Source organism: Triturus cristatus, chromosome 10 (assembly GCF_964204655.1).
Source record: "Triturus cristatus chromosome 10, aTriCri1.1, whole genome shotgun sequence".
Taxonomy (NCBI): domain Eukaryota; kingdom Metazoa; phylum Chordata; class Amphibia; order Caudata; family Salamandridae; genus Triturus; species Triturus cristatus.
The window spans coordinates 275,396,626-275,424,244 of NC_140593.1; the positions used below are offsets into that span (position 1 = coordinate 275,396,626).

General features: G+C 46.3%; 1 protein-coding gene across 3 annotated transcripts in view; it reads right to left on the bottom strand.

The window, feature by feature from the left end:
* ANKIB1 (ankyrin repeat and IBR domain containing 1) overlaps positions 1-27,619 on the bottom strand; it is a 556,103-nt gene that overhangs the window by 213,990 nt on the left and 314,494 nt on the right. For all 3 annotated transcript variants that reach the window (XM_085631084.1, XM_085631082.1, XM_085631083.1), the window contains exons 13-14: positions 22,527-22,613; positions 16,059-16,125 (exon numbers count right to left, since the gene is read on the bottom strand). In XM_085631084.1, coding sequence (XP_085487210.1) covers positions 16,059-16,125; positions 22,527-22,613 — 154 coding nt within the window. The remainder of the gene's footprint in view (positions 1-16,058; positions 16,126-22,526; positions 22,614-27,619) is intronic.

The following is a 27,619-nucleotide window of genomic DNA, read 5'->3' on the forward strand; positions in this document are numbered from 1 at the left end:
TGGTGCACTCCACGTGAAGCACTTCTGGAGAGAAAGGCTAAATCCAAAACCAACAGGATTGTTTGCGTATCAACTTATGGCCCAACGTCTAACTGGCTCAAAAAGACCATCTCTCAAAATTGGCATTTGATTAAAGAACTTGATGTGTCACTCAAAGAGACTCCCTTATTTGCTTTTAAAAAAGATAAGAGCATAGCCAACCAGCTAGTCAGAGCTGCACTGCCAAAAACCAAAAGTCAGGATCTAAGAAGTCTGTTGAACCTGCCTCCAATACAAGGACATCACAAATGTGGGACATGTGTCTGTTGTGACTCCACAATCGAAGGGAATTTCTTTACCCACAAGGGGGTGAATTGGAAACATGACTCCTTCTCAAATTGCAAAACAAAGTTTGTAGTTTACGGAATATTGTGCCCTTGCGACAAATTATATATTGGGAAAACAAACCAAGAGATAAAGACAAGGATACAACAGCACAAATCTAGGATACGCAAGAACGTGCCTAATGCCCCGTTGGTGAACCATTGGCTTAACAAAAATCACACTGAAAGAGACGTTAGATGGACTGTAATTTCAAAAGTAACACAGGATACTCGAGGTGGCGACCTTGACGCCAAATTAGTGAGGAGAGAAGCGATGCTCATTATCAAGTTTAATACGTCAGTGGCTGGTTTGAATGAGCTATCAGAGATTTTTAATCTGTAAGAATACCCTTGGTTACCCCTCTCTCTCCAGTCAGCCAGACATGCCTATTACCAATGCAGGTTCGCATCTCGAACACGCCCCTTGTCCCCATGGACCGTAATCATCTATGAGCAGGACAGCTATGTGTCGCACTTGACGGTATCTTCTTTAACTAACACAACTCCTGTTTGTTGGACCAGAAAACCAATCACTGTGCGGTATCCACGAGTTATTGAGAAAAGGAAAGCGCACGATGTAAACACGGGATTTTTCACTTGCCCCCCCTTATAAGTGTGGTAAGATGTCTTTAATAATTCGTGCAGTTTTTTCTAAAAAATCGCGACCAAACTACAGTTCCCATAATCCCCTGAGGCACTGGCTTTTGATTGGCCTCCGTCCAAGAATTACAAAATGGCGATGGCAGTATCATTCAAACATTGGCCCTCGTGCACGGTGCAGCTGGGACCCAAGGGCGCACTGGAAGAAGATTGATAAGGTAATTCCGTCTTTGGAGGAGGCTGGGAAACGCGCGTTCGTCTCCCCGGTTCAACATTTCGGATTGCCCACTGAATATGTCTTTGTTTCCGATTCAGTGACCGGCCGAAAAACCACCGAGTCGCTGCCCTCGAACTTCCGAGACAGAAGCATTATTTTCCGCCCGGGCTGAGTGAGGAGCCACGGACGTCGATATGAGACATCTCTGAAAACCACCTGTAAGTTTATCCCATGAATCTGTCGGCACATTAGCGTTTAAGTTAGACGTAGGCTGTTGCTCGGCTTTTTCTTTACTCTAAAACACTGCTTTCTCTACTTTGCTGGCTATAGATGCGTTCTATCGCAGGCTTACCACCATCCGTTCCACTCGCGATTGTGCTACTGCAAAGTGTAGGTAAGACTCTACCTTTGGAAATTGTGAAAATTAGCAAACCTTTGTTTTAAATAAACTGCCAGTTGAATGGCTATTGGTCTAATTCATCTCTGTATATGTTTCTGTCTCCCAGATACTTTTGGTCCTGATGAGAATCCCCGGTGAAGGGATTCGAAACGCGTAGACCTCCCTCTGACTCGTCTTCGCCTTCAATATAACAAAATACTCTTTAAAATAGGTTATTCAAGAAGTATAAGTGTTATTCATTGATGCTCTATCCTTTTGTATATAAATGTAAATTTCTAATTAAATGTTGTCTATTGTCTGATCGCTTGAGGTATGAAAGTTGTATGGACATGTTCACGTGTTTATGTAAATGTAAATAATTGAAAAGTATTTTTGTATGTGGTTCCTTTGATTTTGTGTGTATATTATTGAATCATTTAAAATACAACCGTGCAAAATAATAAGAAATTTTGCCTAAAATATATTTGATTAAAATCAACCATATAATGGACGAAATGGATTTGTTTAAGTCAATTCATTTGTTTAATTGTGTCTGAAAGTGCAGTGCAGCATTGGCACCTTCTTTTGTTATATTTTTGAGGTCTAAAAGTAGCATGGCCAGAGAACCTCCTGCATCGAGGATCCTTCTGGAATCCTCGACGACTGCTAATAAGGCAGTTTCCGACCCACGTCCCGTACGGAACCCGGTTTGGGACGCAAGAAGAAGGTTCTCCCTTTCAAGGTATTTGGAGAGCTTTTCTGCAACTTTACTCACCCCTGGAAGGAGCGAGATAGGGCGGTAGTTGCCGAGGCAGTCGGGGTCCAAGCTGGGTTTTTTCAGCAGGGCTTTTACTAAAGCTTTTTTCCATAGGGGAGGGACCACCCCAGAGGAAAGCGAAGCACTGATCATTTCCATAATAGTGGGGCCTACTGAAGCAGCTACAGATTTCAAGATATCAAGGGGGGCCGGGCCTCTGGGTGATCCACTCTTGACCAGTGTAAAAATGGCTTGGAAAGCTTCTGTATCCAGTGGCGGGAACACTTCAAGAGAATGTTCTCTGCTCCATACATTGGTTTCCTCAGGGGGAGGGACGGCCAGGGAGTTGGGGAACGAGCAGCAAATAGTTAAAATGTTATTGTGGAAATAATCCGCAAGTTCATTGCATCGGTAATCTGTAGCTTCATGGGTGTCCAGAGGAGTGGGTGCATTCAAGAGTTTTTTTACAATGCGAAAAGTCTCCCGAGGGGAATTGACTGCGGCGGTGATTTTTTCGCTAAAGTAGAGAGCTTGCGCCTTTTTGATTTCACGTTTATAATTTCTAATGGTATCCCTGTATTGCTTTTTCTTAAGGGGGGATAAATCTTTCCTCCAGATCCTCTCAGCTCTCTTGCACAGTTGCTTTAACTCACGGAGATTAGGCGTGTGAACTTGAAGGGTCACCGAAACCTGCATCGCCAGACAGGAGTGAAGAAGGCTGAAAATCCAGGACATGTGGGATGCCAAAGGGACAGTAAGAGAGCACTAGGTGCCCGTAGAGACTTAGCTAACGTAGGTTGGGGGTGGCTCTGAACCCGATCCTAGAGCCCTGCGGACCTCTTATCCCTATTAGTTAAATAAGGTTGTTGGGAGGGAGGGGTGGGGGGACACAGACCTCCAAGGCTAATCCTACGACACAGTTGTCATGTTGACGTTGTGGGGAAAGTGTGTGGGAAGTGGGGAGGGGGGAAAGGTTCAATGGGGGGGGACATAAAGGAAGGACACCTGGAGGCTAAACATGACAGAGCAGTACACAAACCGAGACAAACACTGCAGCGAGATCTTGCATTCAACACAGACATGGCAGGAACGACCCCATGGAGGATGGCTGAGAGAGTTACACAGTACTGACCTGGAATGTTAACGGCTTTGGAAACCAAATCATAAGAGGCCTGGGTGCTAGATACTTAAAGAGGCTGAAGCTAGACATAGTGCTCCTTCAGGAGACAACTTAGAGGGTCACGTTGCGGCTTCCTGGGGAGAGGAGTTTATACTACCTTGGCCCATGCAGGGTTCACTTCTGGCTCCAGGGGGTGGCAATACTCATCAGAAAGATTGTACCCTTCCACATATCCAACACATGGTCAGACCAGAGTGGTGCATATGTGGCGTTACAGGGAATATGGGGACGCAAGGATATTACGTTAGTCAGTGTTTACGCGCCCCCACGACTACAAAGGCAGACGCTAGAGAAGGTGACAGAGGTTTTACTGGCTGCAGTCTCCCCTCTACATATAGTGCATGGTGACTTCAACGACATGATGGACCCAGGCATGGACCGATCGGGAAGGTCTGGAGGAGGGAAAGGCAACACGACGCTGGCAGACTTCCCACACAAATTGGGACTGCAGGATGTCTGGCGAAGGTACCACCCGGCCGACCGGGCGTACTCATATTTCTATGGTGCCCATCGTTGTTCTCACGACTAGACTATTTGGGGAACTGGGTAACGTGACAGGGGTGGATTACTTAGCGAGAGGACTGTCGGACCACTCTCCCCTGTGGCTAATGGTGGGTGGGGAAGTTTGCGGGGCGGTGGGGGGATGGAGACTGTATGCCTGGGAACTCAAAGACCCTGTGATTGCAAATGAGGTGAAGGTAGAATCAGAGCTCTACTTTCTAGAAAATAAAGGAACGGTGCCTTCAGCAGCGGTTGTATGGGAGGCATTCAAGGTGGTGTTAAGAGACAGAGCCCAAAATGCGATTGCGCATAAGAATAGGAAAGAGACACAAGTCATAATGGCCTTAGAGACTAAACTTTTGCAGTTAGAACAGGAGCTGGGTGAGGATCCCAGCCACTCCGCTCTCCACCAGATAGAAGTTACCCATGCAGAATATCGAGAGTTGGCTCGCCAGGAAGCGAAACCGATGTATCTTACTTCAAGGCATCGCCTTTATGAAACGGGAGATAGGGCAGGGAGGCTCTTGGCATGGCTAGGTAGGAAGGAGACGGAAGCCAGATGGGTGTGAGCTATTCCAAGAGAGGGGCAGAATCTCACCACAGCTGCGGACATCGCCAATGCCATCGCAGAATACTACACTGACTTGTACAAAGCAAAGAAGCTGATGGGAGGCATACAGATCCAGGAATATCTTGGTGAGATAGACTTACCAGTCTTGTCCGTGGAAGATGGGGAAGCCTTGGAGGGAGAGTTTACGCTCGAGGAAGTTGACGGGGGCCATACACAAACAAAAAGCAGGGAAAACTCCATGGCAGAATGGGTTGCCTGCGGAGTTCTTCATGGCCAATTGCACGTTATTGGTGCCACATCTCCTGGAGATGTTCCAGGCACCGCGAGAAGAGGGCATCCTACCCCCTGATTTGCGCAAAGCAATAGTGGTGGTGATTCATAAACCCAGGAGACCAGCAGCTGAGTGTGGGGCATACCGGCCGATTTCACTCCTTAACGTAGAAGTGAAGGTCCTACCTTCCATATTAGCAAACAGACTGGCCCCTGTGGTTACCTCACTTATACACGACGACCAGTCGGGATTCATGCTGGGGAGGGTGACAAGGTTTAATCTGAGGCGCTTGGCAAACTGGCTAGATACGGTCCAAGACTGGACCGAGTCACATATGTTTCTTTCATTAGACGCAGAAAAAGCCTTTGACACTGTCCACTGGCCTTTCATGTGGCAGAAATTGAGGAGGTTCAGGTTTGGCTGAAATTCATGGAGTGGACTGAGCTGCTTTAAAGGTCACCAACAGCAATAGATAGATTTAACGGGAAGATGTCGAAGGAGTTTGCTATAGAAAAAGGCACTAGACAGGGGTGCCCCTGTCCCCGATGCTCTTTGCATTGACCCTGGAACCACTAGTGTGCCTGGTAAGAGCCCACCTGAGGGACACAGAGTTCACAGCACAGGGGAGGCAAGAATGCATCTCGCTGTACGCAGATGATGTCCTCCTGTATGTCACCGATCCCTCACCCACGATTCCTACCCTCTTCCAAGTGTTGGAGAACTACGAACAGCACACAGGCTACAAGATTAACTGGGGCAAATCGTTCTTTACCCGGTGGGGGGCCCCCCTGAGTTACAATGTCTCTCCAGAGAATTGCAAGTAACCACAGAAGAGTTTAAGTACTTGGGGATGTACATATCAACAGACATCTCACGCTGCCTTGCACTGAACATTCGTAGGGTAATGACAGATTCTCACGCAGACGTGGAAAGGTGGAGGCGGCTGCACCTAACATTGTTAGGTAGAGCGGCAATGTTTAAGATGATCATATTACCCAAATTTCTATACATCTTCCAGAACACAAGATCCCGGAAGATATGTTTGGGGCAATAGATAGAGAGGTGAGCATGCTGCTGTGGGATGGGGGGCAGCCACGGATCGCGCTTCACACATTACAGTGAAGTCAGTACAACGGAGGAATCGCCCTCCCAGACATCAGGTCATATTACCGGGCTACACATCTGACAGCAATAAATGAGTGGGGACATCTTCCGAGACTGCACCCGACATGCACACAGGAGCGAAGCCAATTTGAGGAACACTCCCATTTGCTTTACATCTACGGGGAAAGAGGGCTCAACACCTGCTACCAGCGACTCAGAGGACACTAGAGGCATGGAAGGTAGCTGAGAAGCAAATGGGCTGGAGAAAGAAGGTAACAAGGCAGACCCCACTATGGGAAGGTACGCGTCTCCCAGATATTAGGAAACTGAAGGGGTTCAGGGAATTTTTAAAGTGGGTGACCTGAAAAAAGAAGGCTCCTTGATTTCCTTTGAGGCCTTGAAGTTAGAATTCCAGATGGGTGACAGACAGAGGTATAAGTAGCTACAGATAAAACAGGCATGGATTGCGGAGGGAATAGACATTGCAGAGACCCCTGAATTTGTGCCGCTGGAGGGGAGACTCGTCCAGGAGAAAATATCGGATAAGGCCGTCTCTTGGACTTACAGGACCCTCATTATTAATATCCCAGACAACCTGGTGGCCCTGAGGGACAGATGGGAGAGCACCCTGGGAGGCCTGGAGGACATAGACTGGGAGGTGGCTCTAATGTATCCGAGGGAGGTGGCAATCAAATTGAGGCTAAGACTCATTCAGCTTAAAATTCTTTATAGAATATATGTGACAAGGTCCCGTCTTCACAAAATGGGACGAGCAGAGTGCCCTGGTTGCCTACGATGTACGGTAGGAAGTGGCATGTTCATACATACTCTATGGGACTGCACACACATACAAAGATACTGGGCCACGGTAATGGGAGAGTTGAGTAAGATACTTGGGTACCAATTACCAAAAGACGCCAAATACGTGCTGCTGGGCATACCCTCAGATGTAGACCTACCCAGGCGAAGTCTTATTCTATGCAGTTTGGGAAGGGCAGTGGCCAAAAGAGACATAGCCAAAAAATGTGAAGTGCCAGAAGTCCCAACTTTGAGGAAGTGGAAAACCGCAATGGATATGTACATGGGTGCGGAGCAAGTGACATACAGGATGAGAGGCTGTCCCAAGAAATTCTTAAAGATCTGGTGGCCCTGGCTTAAATATTATGGGCTGGAGCTAAGAGACATGCAAAGGGGGTCACGGACTTTAACAGTGTTCTGAGAAGAGGCAAGCCTGAATGAGAATTCTGCAGTGGACCGGCAAAGGGTGGGGGTGGGAGCGGGGGGGGGGGGGGGGGATAGGGGGGGTTAGAGATACTGCCTGCCGAAAACTGTATGCCATGAATCAAAATGGAAGTAGATTGGTGCTGTGGGAAATGACGTATCTTTGTAAACAAACAAGACATTTATACTGTTGTGTGGCCTTGAATGTATCTAATGTCAATTTAATGCCTGTTGATAAGGGGAAAAATGTGTTAATAAAAACATTTGTAAAAAAGAAAAAAGAAAATGCCCATTTCATAACTTGGGGAGGAAGCAAAAGAACACTGTGCAGCCACCAGTATAGAAACCCAACAGGGCCAAAAAAACAAGATTCCTCCCAAAAAACAACCAGGGACCACAACCTGTCATCATCAGGGTAGGAATGCAAGAAGAAAAAACACCTGCCAGAGCAGGACCACCCCATGTGACTCAGAGGACGAGTGAAAAGAAGAAGCCAACAGGCACTGCCCGAGAACGACTCACACAGAAAAGAAAGCAATGAGACTATCCCCGGACAGACTGAGTACGGGGGAAAGAAGAGGATGGTATAGCAAGCAGGGCCTAAGATTTCGCTCCACCCTGACTATCTTGAAAACGACGTAAAGCTGAGTCAGCTTGAGAGGCAAACGGATGTTGACCCTTGAAAGGCATTTCTACCAAGGTGGACTGAACAGCCTCAGAGAAGCCAGAGTGTGTAGTCAGGCATGCTGGCGAAGAGCTACTGAAAGAGCCATGGTTCGGCCAACGGAATCTGTGGTATCCATGCCACAACTAATCAGCAAATTAGTTGCCTGACAACCATCTTGGACCAACTGAGTATGGAAGAAAGCGTGAGACAGAATCCCACAACACGTGAGAAAAACGGCCCAAAACACAAGCGGTATTAAGCGACTGCAAAGCGGAACTGGTGGCAGAAAAGATATCGACCAAGAGCATCTAGACTTTTAGACTCCCCGTCTCGAGGGACGTCAGGCAAGGTGCCGATGTTGGGAGAAGCTGTAGCAGCCTGAACCACAAAGCTGCGCAGAGTAGGCTGTCAGAAGAGGCAGATCGGGTCCCCAAAGGTAGGGCGATGCCTATGAGCAATAGATTCGTCCACGGATGCCCTTGAAACAGGTCTAGCCCAAGAGCCCAACAGAATATCAAAGAGGGCTTCACTGAAGGGGAAGGGGAGCACAGGCTCAGCCCCCATCTGTCCCCGATGATGTACCCCAATTAGGGGATCAGTGGTCACCTCTACAGAAGGAAGTTGCAGCTCCAGAACCACAGCAACTCTCTGCAGACGCTCAGCAAAAATGGCATCTAGACTCAGTAGCGAAGCTAGGCGGAGAAAACAAGCCTGAGGCTAGGGAAGAGTCAAGGCCAGTAGCCTCACCAAGGCCAGACACCCAATAAAACTCCGGAGGAGGCTGAGTAGTGTCACTTATGTCATCACCAAAATAGTTGTCTCCCAATGGGAAAATAGCAGGGAGTTCCTCTGAAAGCAGAAGATAGCAGCCTGAAAAGAACTGTTCCACTGACGCTGCTCCTGATGTGAACAGGCGTCGAGGAGGTGACACCTCAGCATCGGGGAGGTGAGACAAAGTAGGAACGATCGACACCGATGTCAGGGCCTGCGGATCCAACACTGGCATCACAGATGGGAACCTCTAAGGAGTGTGTACCGGAGCCACTGATGGGTTCGATCACAGATTCAGAGGGCCTCACTGACACCGAGGGAGATCCTGCCGGCGTGGAGTCAGTCAAGGCTTCACCGACCTCCGTAGGGCCAAGACGCACACCAAAGGGAGGTGGAGAACCAAAAATAGCAGGAAGGGAGTGATGGTATTCTCACATCTGATCCAGAGTCACCTCGGTGCCAGGAAACATCAGAAGGCGTGGGACAGTTTCTTGCTCTGACTCCAAAACCGAAGGAATAGGAGGCATGTCAAGTATGTCACACATACGCGGTAAAGTCGGTAAAAGGCATACTAGTCAACAGTGAGGACGAAGAACTTTGGGAGCTTGCCCTTTAGCGGTCCTCGGACGGGGAAGAAGACCGCGACTGACAAGGGACCTTCGACAACCGTGCCGCTAACAGTGTCATCCATCAGTCTTGCAACGCCAACGACTGAAGCTGAACACATGAGCCGCACCCTTCAGAGTCACGGTGCACACACAGACACCACATGCAAATAGAATAAGTGTTTTGGGTTGCCATCGTAGTCCACAGGACTCCTAAAACATCCAGAAAAAGGCACATTGTTAGATAGGCCAAAATGGGCAGAGGTACCACTCTCCGGATCTGTGTGGAAGCATGGAAAGGAAGAAACTGACGTTGGAGCGTCGGGGGTAATTATATGGACTCAGACAATGTCGTTACGGATTCGCTCGACACCCTCGATGTGTAGAGGTACTGTTTAAGAAAAGTTTCCAGATGTTTCAGTCTAGTGCGTGGGAATAAGAAAAAGGGAAGAAAAAGCGAGAAAGTTTGCCAGAAATGGAGGGGTGGAAGAAAATACCCCATCAGAAGACTCGAGGGAGAACCCTGTACGAAACTGAACCTGCAGCTGTGCAAAGACATGGGAGATAATGCACGGTAGGAGTACAAGACAAGTGGGAAGAACACTCCATCTAAATATAGCACTACAACCCCCCCCCCCCCAAAGGGGGGCGACCGGTGTGAGAGACCGGGGCAGAAGGCTAAGGACAACAGCTAAAACAACTGGACCAAGCTCCCCACCACAAAAGTAGGCAAGGCAGAGGGCTCCAACCTATAGCTGAGAAAGCCATTCGAGCAACAGCAACAATCAAGGCCATAAACCACGCAAGGCAGAGGAAACATTATGAGAGAAAGGCTCTCTGTGACTATTAAGTGTAGAATCCCAGGAAAAACACGTATAAACAGAGAGGTATGAAAAAAAAATATATATATATAGATTCACTGAAAAAACCATAGGTTTCACACATGTTATAGTTACCTGGACATTTTACTGATAAAAAACCAATGAAATTCCCCCGTCATAGTTAGTGCAGGCAACTATAACTCACGCGACCGCAATCCTCTGCTGATGCTAATACTGTATTTAGACAATTATTTGCCCATGTCTTCTTCCATTAAATTTTAGCTATACATATATTACAAATATTTTTTATTCATAAAGACACATATGTCATCAGCAGAGGATTGCGGTCGCATGAGTTATAGTTGCCTGAACTAACTATAACGGGGGAATTTCATTGGTTTTTTATCAGTAAAATGTCCAGCTAACTATAACATGTGTGAAACCTATGGTTTTTTCAGTGAATTTGCAAGGTTTTTTAAATGCTAATTCCTAACTATAACGTGTGTGAAACCTATGGTTTTTTCAGTGAATTTGTACGGTTTTTTAAATGCTAAGTTACTTTACGCCATTCGTGGCGTGCGCGCCCACTTAACGCAGTTCGTTCCGTGCGCACACGGTGCGCTTCGCGCACCGCGCGCCCACTTTACGCAGTTAGTGCCGTGCACGCTGGGTGGGCACGCGGTGCGGCCCACGTTACGCTGGATGGGCCATGTACGCACGGTGCGCTTCGCGCACCGTGCGCGCATGGAGGACATATTATGCGCTTCGTTGTGAAAGGTATTGTTTGATTTTTTGTTGTGCTATGGTCTAGTGATATGCCATGCACAAATGGTGCACTTCGGGCACTATTTGCACACGGGGTGTGGAGAATATGGATATTTATTTTTTTTGCAGTTTTTTTACCGTACGCGTACGGTAAGCGTAATCAGCGATTTTTCGAAAAAAATTAAAATTGCATTTTTGCCCTTGGGGGTTCTTGGAGGACACCTCCATCAAGGCTAGGTGGTTGGGAGCAGTCTAAACAGCCCCTTTATATGTTTTTTACATTTGTTTTTCTTCCACCCCCTCAGAGTGCGAGATAGAAAATGGCGGCCGCCGCTTCCTGGTTTCGACCGATTCGAATGTTTACTAAGATCTAACAGCCAATCAGAATCGCGCTCGCGCACGTCACCGTACGCGTACGGTAAGCGCACCGTAAGCTGGCTCAGATATATATATTGATTTAAATGCTATTTTCTCAGGAACTACTGAACAGATTTACACCAGACCTACAAAAGGCACTTCCTTGAACTGAGGACTACCTCTCTGCCAAATTTCAAGTAACTCTGTTCAGCCGTTCGGGCTGTAGCTGTGTCTAAAGGTCCTATGGAAAAATGCATGGGAAAAACGCGTTTTGGGACCCCCCTTTTTTTCTCAGCCCCCGCTTGACGAATCCCCCCGAGACTTTCAGGGTAGGAGCGGAGCGTAGCGCCCCACCTATTTTGAAAATTTCGCGAGGATTCGTCGACTGGCGCCAAAGTTATTCCAAATAGAATGTTGCGGATTTCCTATGGAAACGTGGTCCTAACTATAACTATCTACTGGCGACCGCCAGTAGATAATATAGATATAGATATATATATATATATATATATATATAGAAACTTATACAGAAATCACACTGTACAATAATAGGTGCCCAAGAAGGGTACATACAACAGCCACAACAGCGGCCATGGGCCAAAGGCGAGACAATAGCAAACAGGAAACCAGCCACATGGCCCCGTCTAAAGGGAGAGGTTGAGGCGGAAGTACACATCCCAGGAAACCAAAGGATCAGGCAGAAACAGCACTACCAGCAGAATGTTACGATTAGGCACTGGAGAGACAGTTGAAAACAAAACCCCAGGGGACAAACAACTCTGTTAGAATAGAGAAGTAAAGACCACAATGGAGGACTGGAAAAAGAGTCCGAGGTGGACGGGGCCACCACCTGGGAGGACTATGCAGGCAACCAGGCCACAGCGTAAAAGAAATTAGTATTGGAAGACCAACGCCAGAAATAAAAGTCAAATCCGAGGGTCAGGGTAAAGAAGTGAAGGACCAAATAGCTAGGCATTGCCCACAGCCTAGGAAGTGGAAAAGACAGAAGCAAAGGAAAGTCCTTGTATGCAGAGGACAACCGGTACCAGGCCGGCATGCCAGGAAACAACGTGGGTAAGGATCCTGACGCCACCCAAGATAACTCTCAGTAGCCTATTAGTACAAGGGGTGAGAACTGTAACTGTGCTTCCAAGAAGTGGAGGAAATTTCCTGGAAAAGAATCCTAAGGGAGTACAAACCTCCGTACGATCCAATCTGAAGTTGATGGGCAAGGAACTCAAGTCCAAGAAGGACAGTAGAGGAATATTCACCATATACCCCAAAAAGGGCAGAAAGGCACACCTGAAGAGCAGCCAGGCTAGTAACAAAACGGGGTTGGCCTTGGATGTCATGCTCCGATCAAAAAGGGAAAGCAACTGCAGCTTCGCATAAGGCAGAACTGGAGGAAAAACAGGCCATGCAGAGGTAGGGCGGCCGAGTAGGCCACCCATGCCAAGATACAGACAAGGGATAGCCACAAGGAACCTAAGAGAGAAAGAGAAAAAGTGGGCAGGGGCCTGTCTCGCCTGTGGATAATGAGAACTAGCACAATAAGTCCTAAAGCCTTAAGAGAGACAGAAGGATCTTCACTTAGGGCCGAACCGTAGGCCAAGAACCATGCCCCATCCCTTACATCTGCTAGCAAAGAAGGGCATCAACAAAGTAGAAGGGAAGAACCCCCAGGACAATGCGGAAAAACACTCAATAAATGGGGGACAAGAAAGACCCCCGTGCACCATCTTTCAACTTGCGCCGGTGTACCAAGTATGGCAAGTGGAGTCCCCTATAAGGGGTACTATGGAATCAGAAACATATTGAGGAGTACATGTATGGCATACAAAGTACCCAAGGCAACAGTGCATCCGCACAATACCATGCTAACACCCCAGTCAGAACTTGGATAGAAAGCAAAGAAGACCGTGCAGCCACTGGCGTAGACACTAACAGGGTCAGAAATGAAGACGTGTCCCAGAGTATAACCAGTGACCACAACCTTACTTCGATAGGGTAAAATGCTTTAAGAAAATACCTGACAGGGCAGGGCACCACACCGACAGCACATGGAGGGACAAGTGAAAAGAAAAAGCTAACTGGCACACCCCTGTAACAGTCCACACAGAAGGGAATGAAGACGACCATTCCCAGCCCGACCGAGTACGGGGAGGAGAAGATGGCGGTATGGCAATCAGGTATTAAGATTTCGCTCTACTCCAACTATCCTAAAAATGGTGTGAAGCGGAATAAGCGTGAGAGCCAAACAGATATTGACATCGAAAGGCTTGTCTACCAAGGCGGACTGAGCAGCCAAGAGATCCGTAGCCAGGCACACCGGCAAAGAGCCACCAAAAGGGCCATGGCCTGCACGACAGAATCTGTGGGTACATGGCACAATGAATCAGTAATATAGCCGACTGTCGGCCATTCTGGAACAGCTGAGAAAGTGTCCCGAGAGTCATCAGGGAAGGAGGGGAGGAGGCAAGAGACCAAATACCAGAGCAAATGAGAAAAACAAACCAAAACACAAGCCGTATTAAGAGACCGTAAGGTGGAGCTGACAGCAGAAAAGATATATCGACCAAAAGCATCCAGACCATTAGACTCTGTCCGGAGGGACACCAGGCATGGTGCCAATGTTGGGGGAGGAAGTAGCAGCCTGAACCACAAAGCTGTGCAGAGTAGGCTGACGGGAAAGGCAAAGAGGGTCTTCAGGGATGGGGGCCTAGAAGCTATAGAGCGGTCCACTGAGGCCCTGGAAACACGTTTAGCCCGAGTACCCATCAGAATATCGAAGAGGGTTTCATTGAAGGGAAGCACATGCTAAGTACTCAGCTGGCCCGGCTGAATCACCCCAAGTATATCAATGGCTAGTTTCACAGTAAGGTAGCTGCAGCCCAAGAACTACGTCAACTTTATGCAAAAGCTGAGAAAACCCCGAGCTAGCCTCCGAAGCGAGGAGATGAAACCAGGACCAAGGATGAGAAAGAATCAAGGACACTAGTATCACCAAGGGCAGAAACCCAATGAAATTCTGGAGGAGGCTCAGTCATGTGATCACCCACCTCACCAAAATACCGTTGTGTCAAGAAGAAAATCGCAGGGGGCTCCTTTGAAACAGAGGAAGGTAGACAGAACAGGACTGATCCACCAATGCCATTCCAGACGTTGATCGGTGCGGAGAAGGCGATATCTCGGCGTTGGGGAAGGGAGCCAAAGAAAAAGAGATCTGTGCCGTCGATGCGGAGGTCGACGGCAGTGGTTCCAACACAGGTTTCACGCGTGGGAACCCTGAGGGGCTGTGCGACGGAGGAGAGAGTATTCCCTCATCTTAGCCAGATTCACCTTGGTGCTGAGAAACACCGGAAGGCGTGGCCCAGATTCTTGCTCTGACTCCAAAATCAGAGGAATAGGAGGCAAATCAGGGCCACCGCATGTACGCTGTAAAGTTGGGGAAGGCCGTGCGCCGACTGCCAACGGTGTGACTTACCAGGCGATCGAGGATGAATTACTTCGGGAGCTGGCCCTTAAGCAGCCCTCTTAGGAAGAAGAGGACAGCGACCGACGAGTGGTCGTTGACCACTGCATCGTCAACAGCATCATGTGGCGCTCCTGCACCGTGGACGACAAGCTGAAAACACGAGCTGAACCACTCAGAGTATGGGTGCACATTTAAACACCACATGCAAATAGAATGAGGGTGCAGTGTTGACATCGTAGAACTCGAAGATCTCTAGAAAAAGCACACAGTTTCGGTGGGTCGAATTGGCCAGAGGTACCACTCTACGGTTTCACGTGGAAGCATGGAAAGGAAGAAACCAACGACAGCACGTCAGGGGAAGACTTATATGGACTCCAACGACATCACATCCGGTGGACAACGTAGTTATGGAGTCTCTCGTTGCCCTCTTCTGACCCGCAGAGATACTGCTGTAGAAAGATAATTTCCCAATATCGTCTGGTGCCTGGCTCGAAAACTACATGCTAAAGTCAATAGGGAAAAGTACCTGCAAGAAAAGTCTGCAAGAAAAGTCTGCAAGGGGGGACTGGAGAACCAGTCCGTAAGAACCTAAGGGGGGCTTCAGCTCTGGAGGGTCTCAGGACCACAGAGACACCATTGGTTTATGTAAGCCCAGGCTGGGGATCTCTAAGGTGCCCTTTGGGTGCATGTCATACTATATCTTGTATTAGCAACAGTACAGATTTATTAAGACAAGGTGTTTGATACCAAACACCATAGGTCTCAGTAAAGCCATCATGTAGATAGGGAACCCGTAATGACCAGTGCCTAGTACATTACTTAAGAGGGATTTCCTGTTCACTTGCATCTAGTAATTGAACTAGACAGCACAGGGGCACATCTGCTCATGCAGGTATGCCCTCGCATGTAATATAATGCACTCTGCCTGAGAGCTACCAGGCCTGCTGTAGGGGTGACTTACATATAATAGATGCTGAGAGTTAGGCATTGCACGCAGTGAGTGTATCATGTTGGGTTTTCCCACATGGTTTGCACCAGGTCATGCAGCCTGCAATGGCAGTCTGCAAGCAATTTGTTTGGGGGATCTATTAAGGTGGCATAATACATGTTGCAGTCCTTAGGGACTCTCTTTAGTACCCATGCCCTAGGTTCCAGGGGTACTATTTACTAGCGACTTACAGAGGTGCTAAAGTGTGTGCCAATTGCAACACAATTAGATCATTTGACCTTGTTTTAGGGAAACGGCACTGGGGCCTCCTTAGCAGGGACCCAGTGCACATAAGTCGAAATACATCAGTAGCAGTGGCACTTTCCTACAAACATCAGTCACAGAAACAATGTGGAAGGGGGTAGAACCTTTAGTCTGACCTTTAACAGTTTCAGTAATTCCAATAACAGTCACAAGCAATAACAAGAAAGAAAAGCTTTACTTACTTCCACTAAGAGCTCTGCTCAGCTGCTCCATCTTTTCTTTGGCTGTTTTAAGAAGACGTTGTTCTAACTAAAAATAAAACAAATAAGAAAACAGTAAATCCTGGCATATATTATAAAATAAAAATTGATCCTTGCTGTTGGTCAGCTGCCTTGATACATAATTTTTGCATTTAGTGCCAGGAGTTTTCTTTTTTTCTTTCTTAACTTTGAACAGATCAACCTTCCAAAACTGCAGCAGAAGGCTCCGTGTTAATTTACTCTGCTAGACAAGTATTTCACACCTGGTGTTCAACAGAAAGCTAAAATCTGCAGGTGAATTGTCCTTTTGGGGAAATCCAGTTTGAAAGACATTGCCCTCTTGTGAGATTATGTGCACTAAGATATAGAATTGTTTACAAAACAGTGCTTATCATAAATTATGATTTTTTGGGATAAACACATTTTATTGTTTTCACACACGATAACAGCCACTCATCACGGTACAATGATAGAGTATAGATACATTTATCGGCTAAACTGTCCCAATATGTGGATCTGGCAAAATACAAAAGTAGTACGAGTAGACATTTCCTGTAGATCTAAACCAATCCCCCCCAACCACTTCCCGCACACCCTACGGTATTTCTTGGGACAATCATGTGCCTCGTATTATGACTTCTCTTGTGTGGCGCACCAGTCAACCCCGCTTCTCCAACGTCCAACGCTCGGAGGGTCCGAGCGTTTCCAAGAAGCGGCTATGTCCCTTTTAGCAACAGCCATTGCGGTAGTGAGAAACAACTTTTCATTCCTTGACCCATCCAGCCCATCTGTAATACCCAGAAGTGCGTGTCGAGGATTGTGGGGAACCTCCCATCCCAACGCCTCTGAGAGTTCCTCTTCAATGTTGCCCCAGAACCATGCCAGCCGGGGACAGGCCCATACCATGTGGAAGAAGTCGGCAGGTTCCTGGGCGCATCTGGTGCAAGCAGGGGTTGGGAAAAAACCAGCCCGTGGAGGCGTGACGGGGTCAACTAGGCTGCATGCAAATAATAGAGTTGGAACATGCAGAGTCTGGCGGAAGCCATAAGGGCGTCTTGCCAGTCCTCTTCATCCAGAGTTCCCACCCACTGTTCCCATTGGTGTCGGACACGGTCTAGTGTGGGGGAGGTGTTATTAATTAGTGTGCCGTAGATGCGGGAGACTCCTCCCTTCCCCAGGTCCTCAAGCATGATCTGTGCTTCGCTTCAGTCGGGCTGTGTTCGGGAATCCGCGTGCCTTCAGGGAGGTGCACATGCATGGCGTGACGCAGTTGCAAGTATTTGCAGAATTGTGACTGGTGCAAGGAATATCGGGCTCGAAGGTCCGCGAAGGAGCGCATATGACGACTCGCCCACACATCACCCAGCTGTGAGATCCCTATAAGGTCACAGGAACGAAAGCCCTGGAGTCCACTCACTTCCTTAAGCCAGGTGCCCTGCCAGAGGGGGGGGTTCAATGGGTCAGCTTACGTGCCCACTGAGTGCTTCTCAGAGCGGCCCACCAGGCCACCAGCACAGAACGAGTCACTTCTAGTAGTTGTGATGGAATGGGGTCCCCATATAGCATAGATTGGATGGTAGGCAGATCCAGTGTGTGCAGCTCAAGTCTATAGGCCGGGTCGGACCAACCTCCATTGAACCAATCATGTATGGAAAGTAGTTGTGTGGCCAGGTAGTAGAGATATAAGTGGGTCATCCCCAAGCCCCCATCGAATGATGGAATCCTACAGACGTTCAGGGCCAGACGAGCCCTTCCCCTCCCCCATAGAAACTTAGAGGCCACACTGTCCAGTTCTCAGAAAAAGGTCCTTGGAAAGCAGAGGGGGGTGTTTTGGAGACCATAGAGGAACCTGGGGAGAATCATCATTTTAAACAGGGCAACTCTCCCCATCGGGTTCAGAGGTAGCGTCTGCCATTTTTGGGGATCTGATTTAGCTTTCTTCACCAGAGGAGTAACATTGAGGGCCCAGCCCAATTCGGGGAGCAGAGACACCCATATCCCCAAGTATTTAAACGATTGGCGTCGGAGTGGTATGTTGGACTGCCAGCCGTAGCATTCTCTGGACAGGTGGAGAGGGACCAGGACCGACTTGTCGGGGTTCAGCCGGAGGTTGGAAGCCTGCTCGAAGGACTAAAGAATCCGAAGGCAGTGAGGGCTGGACCGGGCGGGTCAGCCAGGTAGAGAAGAACATTGTCCGCATAGAGGGCGATCTTGTCGGCCTCTGCTTTGGGCCACTCCCATCCCTGCACACGCCTCTCGGACCTTATCAGAGCCGCCAGAGGTTCCATCACCAAGGCGAAAAGTAGTGGGGAGAGACGGCACCCCTGTCTTGTACCCCGACAAACGGGGAAGGGCTCTGACAAGATCCCATTGACTAGGACACGAGCTCTCAGGTGGGCATATAGTACATGGACCATGCCTCGAAAATGTGGACCAAAGCCCATTGTGGTAAGAATGCATCCAGAAACCCCCAGTCCACCGAGTCGATGGCTTTTTCGAAGTCCACCAGGAGGACCGCCAAGTATGGGGTGAGCAGGTGTCGGTGGGCCAGGGCCTGGTGTAGCCGCCGGAGACAAAGCCGGGTGCCACGATAACTTATGATTTTGTGTAGTACTGTAAATATATATTGTCAATGTTATTCTAAATGACAGCATTACTGAAAAAATAGGATTGACTGAAGCTACAGAACAAAAAGCTTCTTTGAGCCTGGTAAAGAAATTTGCATTGTAAGATGGTACCTACGTCTCCAGTCTGAAAGAGTCATTACATGGTGTCTATTTCAAGAATGATCTACAGATGTATCCAGTCAACTAATTGCTTGGGTAACTTAAATAGTTATTCTAAAGCAAAGCTCAGGTTGCAATCTCACTGTGATTAGGCTCTTTTGTCCGAATGATTTATCTGGTATGTGATTCTAAACTTTATTAATGGACTATTCTCTTCTTGTCTTTTCAAATTGAGCTGTATGCTATGTAAGGAAGTTGAAAGAAGCCCATGTGTGAAATGCCCTCACACAGTCTCCGTCTCAACTATGTGAACGCGCCACAATAGATTTAGAGACCTTTGTTGCCTATGAAATCCTCACAAAGAAATGATCTCCTTGTGTGGACAGACAGTGTATTGTTTTACTAGCCTTCCTTCATAACAAGATCTCTAAAAAGGGAATTATGGCAAGCATTTTTCCCTACAGTTCAAATAGAGAGAAAATGTTTGTCTGTGAATCTATTATACAAGGAAAATTCGAACGGGTGACTATACAAAGACCATAGGTAAGATTACGTGTTGTGTAGTTCCTATACAACTATATAGAATCTGAGCATTTAGACAACATAAACTGTGGGATTGGTGTCTAGAGTGATTACAGACACCCCCACTGGATATGTCCGCCTGTAGACCAGCTAGCTCACAGTGCCACTATGAACCCCTCTAGACAGAAACAGATATATACGGCTATAAGCACCAACAGAGTAAATGGATGGTAGAATTCTACCATAGTGCTAAACCAATGAATATATGCAGGCATATAAATACGTAACAGTACTAATGCTTAATCCTACAATGCAAACCCCAACTAAGTGCACCTAAGTATACCGAGCATGTATGTAGGTGTATAGCCAAGAATTCCCCTAGGAAAAAGCCAACCCCATTACCTGATGTGAGAGAATGAAGGATCCCATCTTGGTCTCGAATTGGACACCCCGTGAGGGATGTCAGAAAACTGCGTGCTGGAGAAGCTGCGCGCAGAGACCTCAACGTCCCGTGTCAGTGTGTCAGCATGGATGTATTTCTCCTCTTCCTGGCTCAGCGAAGATGTGGTGCTTATATACCCAAAAGGTATCCTCAGGGGTTCTACCTTGCTGGGTCATGTCGGCTGAGGATGACGATAGTGATGAACCTTATACACAGTTATCATGCAGAAGATGGTAATCCTGCTGCGATTTTGAGAATCCTCATGCATAATAAATTAGGCTAGTTTTCGGAGAAAACCCCACGACATTTATGCAGCACCTAACTAGGTAAAAGGTCAGCACCAAAACCGTTATGTAGTGCAATGGCAGAGTAAATGTAGGTGAAAGGTTAGGAAACTACCTAGGCATATATTGGGGTACATTAGGAATCATAACAGTGGGCTTATGAATGGTGGTAATTTTCAGATCAATTACAAATATATTTGAAATGTAAAATGGCATATAGGTTATCCACAATGCTTTCCCCCAAAACTGTACACTAGTCTGTAGATCAAAACAAATTATTCTTGTGTGATCTGTCCCATCTCTAATCTAGTATTTCTTTCTACTAGAGCAAATAAACAGCTCTGCAAACCTTTCACACTAGTTCATACACAGGTGCCTTTAGTTTATCATAGCTTCTGCTTCGATTCAAGTCATTTCAGGTCTTACTTAATAAAAATAACAAAATATGTTTCAACATTCCCTGATTACTTTTCTTCATTCATGCTGGAGGAGTTTCCTCCGTTGACCCTACCCTCTTTGCAGGAACTTCGGAGGCAACTTAAATTAGGATCCCCGGCAGACCCAGCCCCTCCGGCTATTCTCAATCAGGTCTCAGAGATAGTCTCACCAGTTATTCAGGATGTGATAAACTTCTCCCTTTTAATGGGGCAGGTCCCTCCTCTCTGGAAACAAGCAAGAGTTAAAGCTCTTCTGAAAAAGTCTAATTTAAAGCCTGAGGATTGGGCCAATTATCACCCCATTTCTTTGCTGCCAGGAATAAGTAAATTAGCAGAAAAATCTGTCAACTCTTTACTGGTAGCTTTCCTTGAGGAAAATAACTGCCTTCATCGCACTCAGACCGGCTTCAGGCGCCAACAGGGCACAGAGACCGCCCTCCTCGCAGTAGTCGAAGAGTCTAGAAAAATCTTGGACAACGGAGGCTGCGCTGCAATTATTTTGTTAGACCTCAGCGCAGCCTTTGATACCGTGAACCATCAAATTATGATCCAAAGACTCAGGGAGGTGGGGGTAACAGGCACTGCCCTGAAATGGCTGCAGTCCTTACTTGCAGACAGATCTTTTGCAGTCTTTGAAGAAGATGTCCTCTTAAAGCAGACCCCTTTGCAGTATGGAGTCCCCCAGGGATCCTCCTTAAGTCCTACCATGTTTAACATCTACATGAGGTCCCTTGCGAATGTGGTACTTCCCTGGGGGATCCATATTGTTACTTACGCTGACAACACCCAGTTGGTGGTGTCTCTCAGTCAGTAAGATAATTTGAGCCGGGTTTAACTTCCTGTCTTATGAAGGTCTCTGAGTGGATGGATCTGTCCTTTCTTAAATTAAATGGTGCCAAGACAGAAATTATGCTACTGGGCCATGGTGCCCCTATGAATTTGGATCCTATGTGGCCTGGCTGTCTTGGTGCCCCTCCTGTCCCGAAGAAACAAATCAAGAGTCTGGGTGTCTGGTTTGATTGTAGTTTGAATTTTAAAGCCCCAGCATGTAAAGTTGCTGGTAACTGCTATGGGCTTCTCAGGTTGATAAGGAGGTTTCTTCCTCTTCTTCCGTTTGATGCCAGACATATGTTGGTCCAGTCTCTCGTTTTGTCACGGCTGGACTATGCTAATGCAGTCTATCTGGGTGCGCCTCAAGGACCTATTAGGATACTACAGATTGTCCAGACTTACGCGGCCCGTCTCTTAATGAATGTTCCGAAACGTAATTCTGTTAAGTTTGCGCTCAGTAGGCTGCATTGGCTACCTGTCCAGGAAAGAATCAGGTTTAAGGCAATGTGTATTGTCCACAAATCTATCTTTGGTAATGCCCCCCCCACTGTTTCAGTCCATGGTGCAACTATATCGCACCAATAGGACTCTAAGATCTAATAATAAACTATTACTTGCAGTTCCTAGGATCAAAGGGTCACGGACAGGAGGTCGGCGGTTCTCATACAACGCAGCCAAGTGTTGGAACCAGCTTCCAGATTATATTCGTCTGGAATCGGACTATCTTAAGTTCAGGAAGCAGTTGAAGACATTTCTCTTTCCCTGATCAGTGTTGAATGATAAGGTGTCACAGGAAGCGCTGGGATGCCCTTGGGTAGCCATGCGCTATACAAGTGTGTATTCATTCATTCAATTTGTTCAAGTTTGTCATATGATTTCTTATTTTTGCCTCCCCCTTCACGTTTGTCATGGCACAGTCCTTTCTTTTTTCCTTATTACGTAACGACAATTTTGTCAATATTTGTATGTCACATACTAATAATTTATCATCTAGCAGTTTATGCATTTCACTGTAATGTTCGATTAATTTTTAGTTCTTTTATTTTGGCATCATTTCAATTTTACTCATGACATCTAATAATGTACAGTACTTTGTTTACATTTGAATAAGTGCACCAAAATAGAAAATAAACAACCACACTTGTCTTAGTGGGTTGTCAATTATAAACTGCATGCAAAATCAAAGGAAAATGACGTTTTCCAAATACCTGATAGCTGAGCTCATGGTTTTTAAATCTTGTGTAGTAGTGCATAAATCTGTCTAACTCTTGGAACCGTCTATGTTTCTTTTCAGCCTAGAACAAGAATTAGAGGGAAAAAATGTTATTTTTTTTCTTAACATGTGCATTTTTTGCAGGCTCACTAACTAATTGGATATTTATAAGAGTCTATTTTTATTTTACTTTTTTTCTCATTTTACATTAAAAAGTGTAAGGTTACACAGCTTGTTTATAAAATACATTATTAAGAAGGGAAGGATACGTAAACTGAGCCACCTACAACCAAAATAACAAGCATTGGCAAAAACCAATAGGTCTCACCTTTATCCAAAAGGATTATTATATTGTAATAGGATTATTATATGATAATATACTACATCATAATACATATATGTGTGTATGAATATATATACACACACACACACACACATATATATTCTATTCATAATATAAAATATAAAAATATATTATAATATGATTGTTTGACAAATGTTGCATGCTATGCTATGATAGGTCTGCCCTGGCAATGTATAGTATAGAATGGCCTTTCATTGTACAGTATGATTGTATGGCATTGTATAGTATGGTATGGTATGGTATGGTATGGTTAATCTTTGTATAGTATCGAATGGTACGGTCTCTTCATGTATAGTATGGTATGGTCTGTTGTTGTATAGTATGATATGTCTTTGTATAGTATGGTATGGCCGGTCGTTGTATGGTATAGTATGACCTGTAATGCGAAGAATGGTATGGCAGAGCTTGTCATTGTATAGTATGGTGTAGCCAGTCAGTGTACAGTATGGTGTGGTACAGCTTATTGAATGGTATGGTATGGCCTGACATTGTATAGTATGGTATGGTAATCTTTGTTACAATCCACCCAGTAATGTACGTGAGAAAACACAATAGGAGGGGCTAAACAAACAGAAAAGCACTTCACAATATAATGTTATATTCAGGCTAGAATGTGCTATCCAAACCGTAATCATTCAAACAAACCAATTTGAAATGCCCATTTTTTTTTCATAAAACATTTTAATGATGCCCAAGACATCCTTTAAATCATGAAATATGACCAAAAAGCTCTTTGTTCCAAAACTAAATGAATGATTACTTTTTTTTTTTTAAAACAGATTTTATTGGGCTTTCAAACAGTTTCATCTTACATGAATCGCAGTACATTATATACGTATTTTTATGTGCTTACTCTCTGGTGTATCTAATCTGACTGCCAAAGAACTAAACTCTCTCCCTTCCCCCCCCCACCCGCCGCTTGAGTTGCTGTTGTTTCTAAGTAGAGGTGCCGCTGGCTTATTATGGGTCTTGCCTTGGTTCGGGGTGCTGAGGTAACCAATCTATCTCTGACCCGCCTGCTCGCCTCCGCCCTCTTCTTGGTCCTGTGCTATTAGTTGCGGGGATTCTGCTCTATTGGATCCTAGCTTGTCAGCTGCTAACTCACATACTAGGTGTTCCCATGCCCTCACCCAGTCTATTTTACCTATTACCAGCCTCACTCCTCTGAGTAAGAGTCTCCCTTCCGTCCCGCCCATTTTTCTAGCTATCTCCCGCTAGGACATAAGAGAGATCCTAAAATGTCCCAGTCGTTTTGTTTTTGGCCATGTGTGGGAACCATCCTAAAGGTAGTGGTCTGGGGTTTGCGGTAGCTCCTTGTCTATGGCGTCACCTATTGTGCGTTGTATCTCTTCCCAGAATGCATGCAAGATAGGGCAGTCCCAAAACATGTACAGTATGTGGTCTTCTCTCTCCCCGCACCTGGGTCATGCTGCGGAGTCTATTCCAAAGTACTGCCCTATGCAGGACGGGGTAAGATATGCTCTGTGGAACACATAGCAGTTTATTAGTTTGAACCGCGTGTTCCTGGACGCTTTCGGGGTCCTTTCCACTATCGTATCACAGTCTTTCTCCGGGATCTTTTTCCCCAGGTCCTCCTCCAATTGCATTCATAGGAGGTCCAGCGGTCTTTGCATGTCCTGCTTGATCGCCTTATAGAGAAAGGAGACCGTTTTGATCGTTCCCACTGACAGTGCAACATATCTGCATCTTGCAAGCCCTAGCCATGCAGGTGGTGCCCCCACTCTGGCCCCTGTGAGTGATAACATTAATACCGGCCCAGATGGTAGTAAGGACTCTGGTTCAGTCGCAGAAGGAGACAATATAGTTGATGCTAATGGGCTCAAATCTTCATTGCATGATATAGAATCCGGGGACTATTATTTTTCATTGTCGGATCAGTCAAAGTCTTCTAGTGATGATCTTGAGTCTATACTTATGGCATTGACGTCGATGGTGGCAGTGATCATAGTGGTATGCAGTTTGAGGATTTTGGGGATGCTGACGGCACCCTAAGTACAGTGCGTAAAAAACAAGAGCCAAAAGGCTGTGTTAAACAGATAGATGATGGTATAGGGGGCAATGCTCTACAATGGGATTATTCTTGCTCAACCGATTTAAGCATAGAGAATGGCCGTAGCCCGGAATCTGCTACTGATATCCTAATCAATCCATCTGAGGATATTTCACTGGCTCTTATTTACCAGACTATGGTCGCCCATAGAGAGGAGGCACGAGTAGAGAATGAGAGAGTACAGGGGTCCTGTCGTAAACTGCCGAACTCTGCCGACGGATCGCTAAAACCTGCACAGACTTCCCAAAGAGATTTGACGAAGCAGAAGCAAGAATCTCATCTCTTGAAGATGAACTGGCTGCACAGAAAGCCCTGATGGATTCTCTTCGCTCTCTAAAAGACGATACACAGTGGAAATTGGCTGACATAGAAAATCGTTCTCGTTGGAACAATCTAAGAGTCTTGCAAATTCCAGAGAGGGTCGAAGGACAGGATCCTCGTAAATTCATTATCGATTTTTTTCCGGAGCTTTTACTGAACTGAATAAATGGGATTGGGCGAGAGAAGTGGAAAGAGCACATCGCTTTCCGTTTAATCCCTATCTTAGATCTGGCCAAATCTTAGATCGACCATGAGTGATTTTGATATTTCTTAATAGCTTCGTGGCCCGTGAAGATGTATACTCCCTGGCGCGCCCTGATAAAAAGCAAGCAGGCAAGGGGCTGGAGTTCTTTGTTAGGCCCGACTTTTGCCACTTAGCAGTGGAAAGACGCTGGCATCTACATCAGCTTATTGCACCATTTCAGGCTAAGGGGGATCAGGTCTTTTTACTAAACCCAGCCAAGCTTAAAATTATCGTGGGTGGGAGGGGATTGGTGGGGCTGGGGAGGTTCTGGGGGGGTAAAAAAAAGGAAAATAATCCACGGTATCGGGAAAAAATTAAATCTAATGGCGCTATTGTTTTTCTTTAGAGCAATGAGAAGTAGCTTGTCCTCCTGTTCTTCTAATGGCTAGACCAGGATTGCGAATATGTTCCCTGAATGTCTGTGGCCTAAACAGCTATAATAAGAGGCAGAGGGTTGCTGCCGAACTTCATGTGATACAGCCAGATCTGATCTGTTTACAAGAGACTCATGTACCCTGGGGGAAACGGAAATTTTTATCGGAAATGGGTTTTGTGCTTTTAGCGGCAACCTTACAATCTTCAACTACTCGGGGGTGGCCATGCTAGCCAAACCTGCTATGCAAACCTCGGGACGGGTATTAGCGGATAAACTAGGGTGCTGGCTCAGTGTGGAATGTCTGATGGGGGAGAAAAAATGTACACATTGTACTGTTTATGGCTCCAATCTTGATGAGGCTATGGCTTTGGAGCATTTGAATTTGGAGCTTGCACTCTGGCCTACCCCTTTGATGCTATGTGGTGATCTCAATATCAATTTGAGTAATAAGGAACTTTATCATGGTCCACAAAAACTATGAGGGTAGGAAACCAAGGGTCTTTAAGGCATTCTTTCATCTATTTCTGGACCACGGGCTGGTCGATGTGTGGGATCACCTTTATACGGACGACCCGGGCTTCACATTTTATTCTCACCCCCATTAAAAATTGGTCCGTCTCGATTATTTCTTTGCCTCACCTTTACTATTTACAGATGTTAAAATGCGAGCTTCCACAGAATTACATCAGATCACGCCCCAGTTGTCCTGGATATTCCTGCATTAGGCTCCTGTATTAACCCACGAACCTTCACTTTTAATAGGAAACTCCTTCTTGATGATACCTTTTTAGATCACATTAAGAGCTGGATCAAGGGGTTCTTTCAAGTCAATCGGCATTCCACATCGCTTGGGGTTCTGTGGGCCGCTTTTAAGGCTTGTCTCAGAGGGGAGATCCTGAGTTATGGTTTGTACCAGCAAAATAAAGCTACATCTCTAATGCAGGAGTTGTACACTAAACTTACATTTGTGGAAGAAAATCTAGCGCAAAGGATATTAGCCAAGAGTAATATCTCCGAACTCCAAACTAGCGTTGCTAGGTGTAAGGCTAATATCAACTTATCTTGGAGCAAGGAGATTGCAGCCAAATACCTAGTATACAAAAAGGAATGTTATAAGTATGGTGAAGCAGTAGGACGCTGTTTGGATAATAGGCTGCGCTCTAATGAAGCTATACATAGAATAGCTGGTATGAAAAATCTGTCTGGTGATACGCTGTATTATCCCCAGGAAATTCTTGAGATTTTTCATAAATTTTATGAAGATCTCTATCTGGGAAGCGAGTCAGGACGTTAGATCGCAGACCCTGGGATACAACAATTAGTGGATCAAGTTGGCCAGGAAGAAGCAGGGAGACTGGGGAGCCCTATTACTATGGAAGAGTTAAAGCAAGCAATAAATAGTATGGCGACTGGTAAAGCAGCGGGTCCCAACAAGCTTCCCTCCGAGGTTTATAGGGCTTTTTTTCAAGCCATTTAAATAGACTTGTTGGCCGTCTTCCAAGCAGCCCAGCAGGGGGGGGGGCACCGCAATCGTGGGACGAGGCCAATATTGTCATATTTAAGAAAAAAGATAAGCCACCAGATCAGCCAGGGTCATATCGCCCAATCTCCCTTGTCAACTGTGATGGGAAGCTCTATGCCAAAATGTTGGCGAATCGACTGGCAAAAGTTATTCCCTCCCTAGTATCATCAAAACAGCATGGTTTCATCCC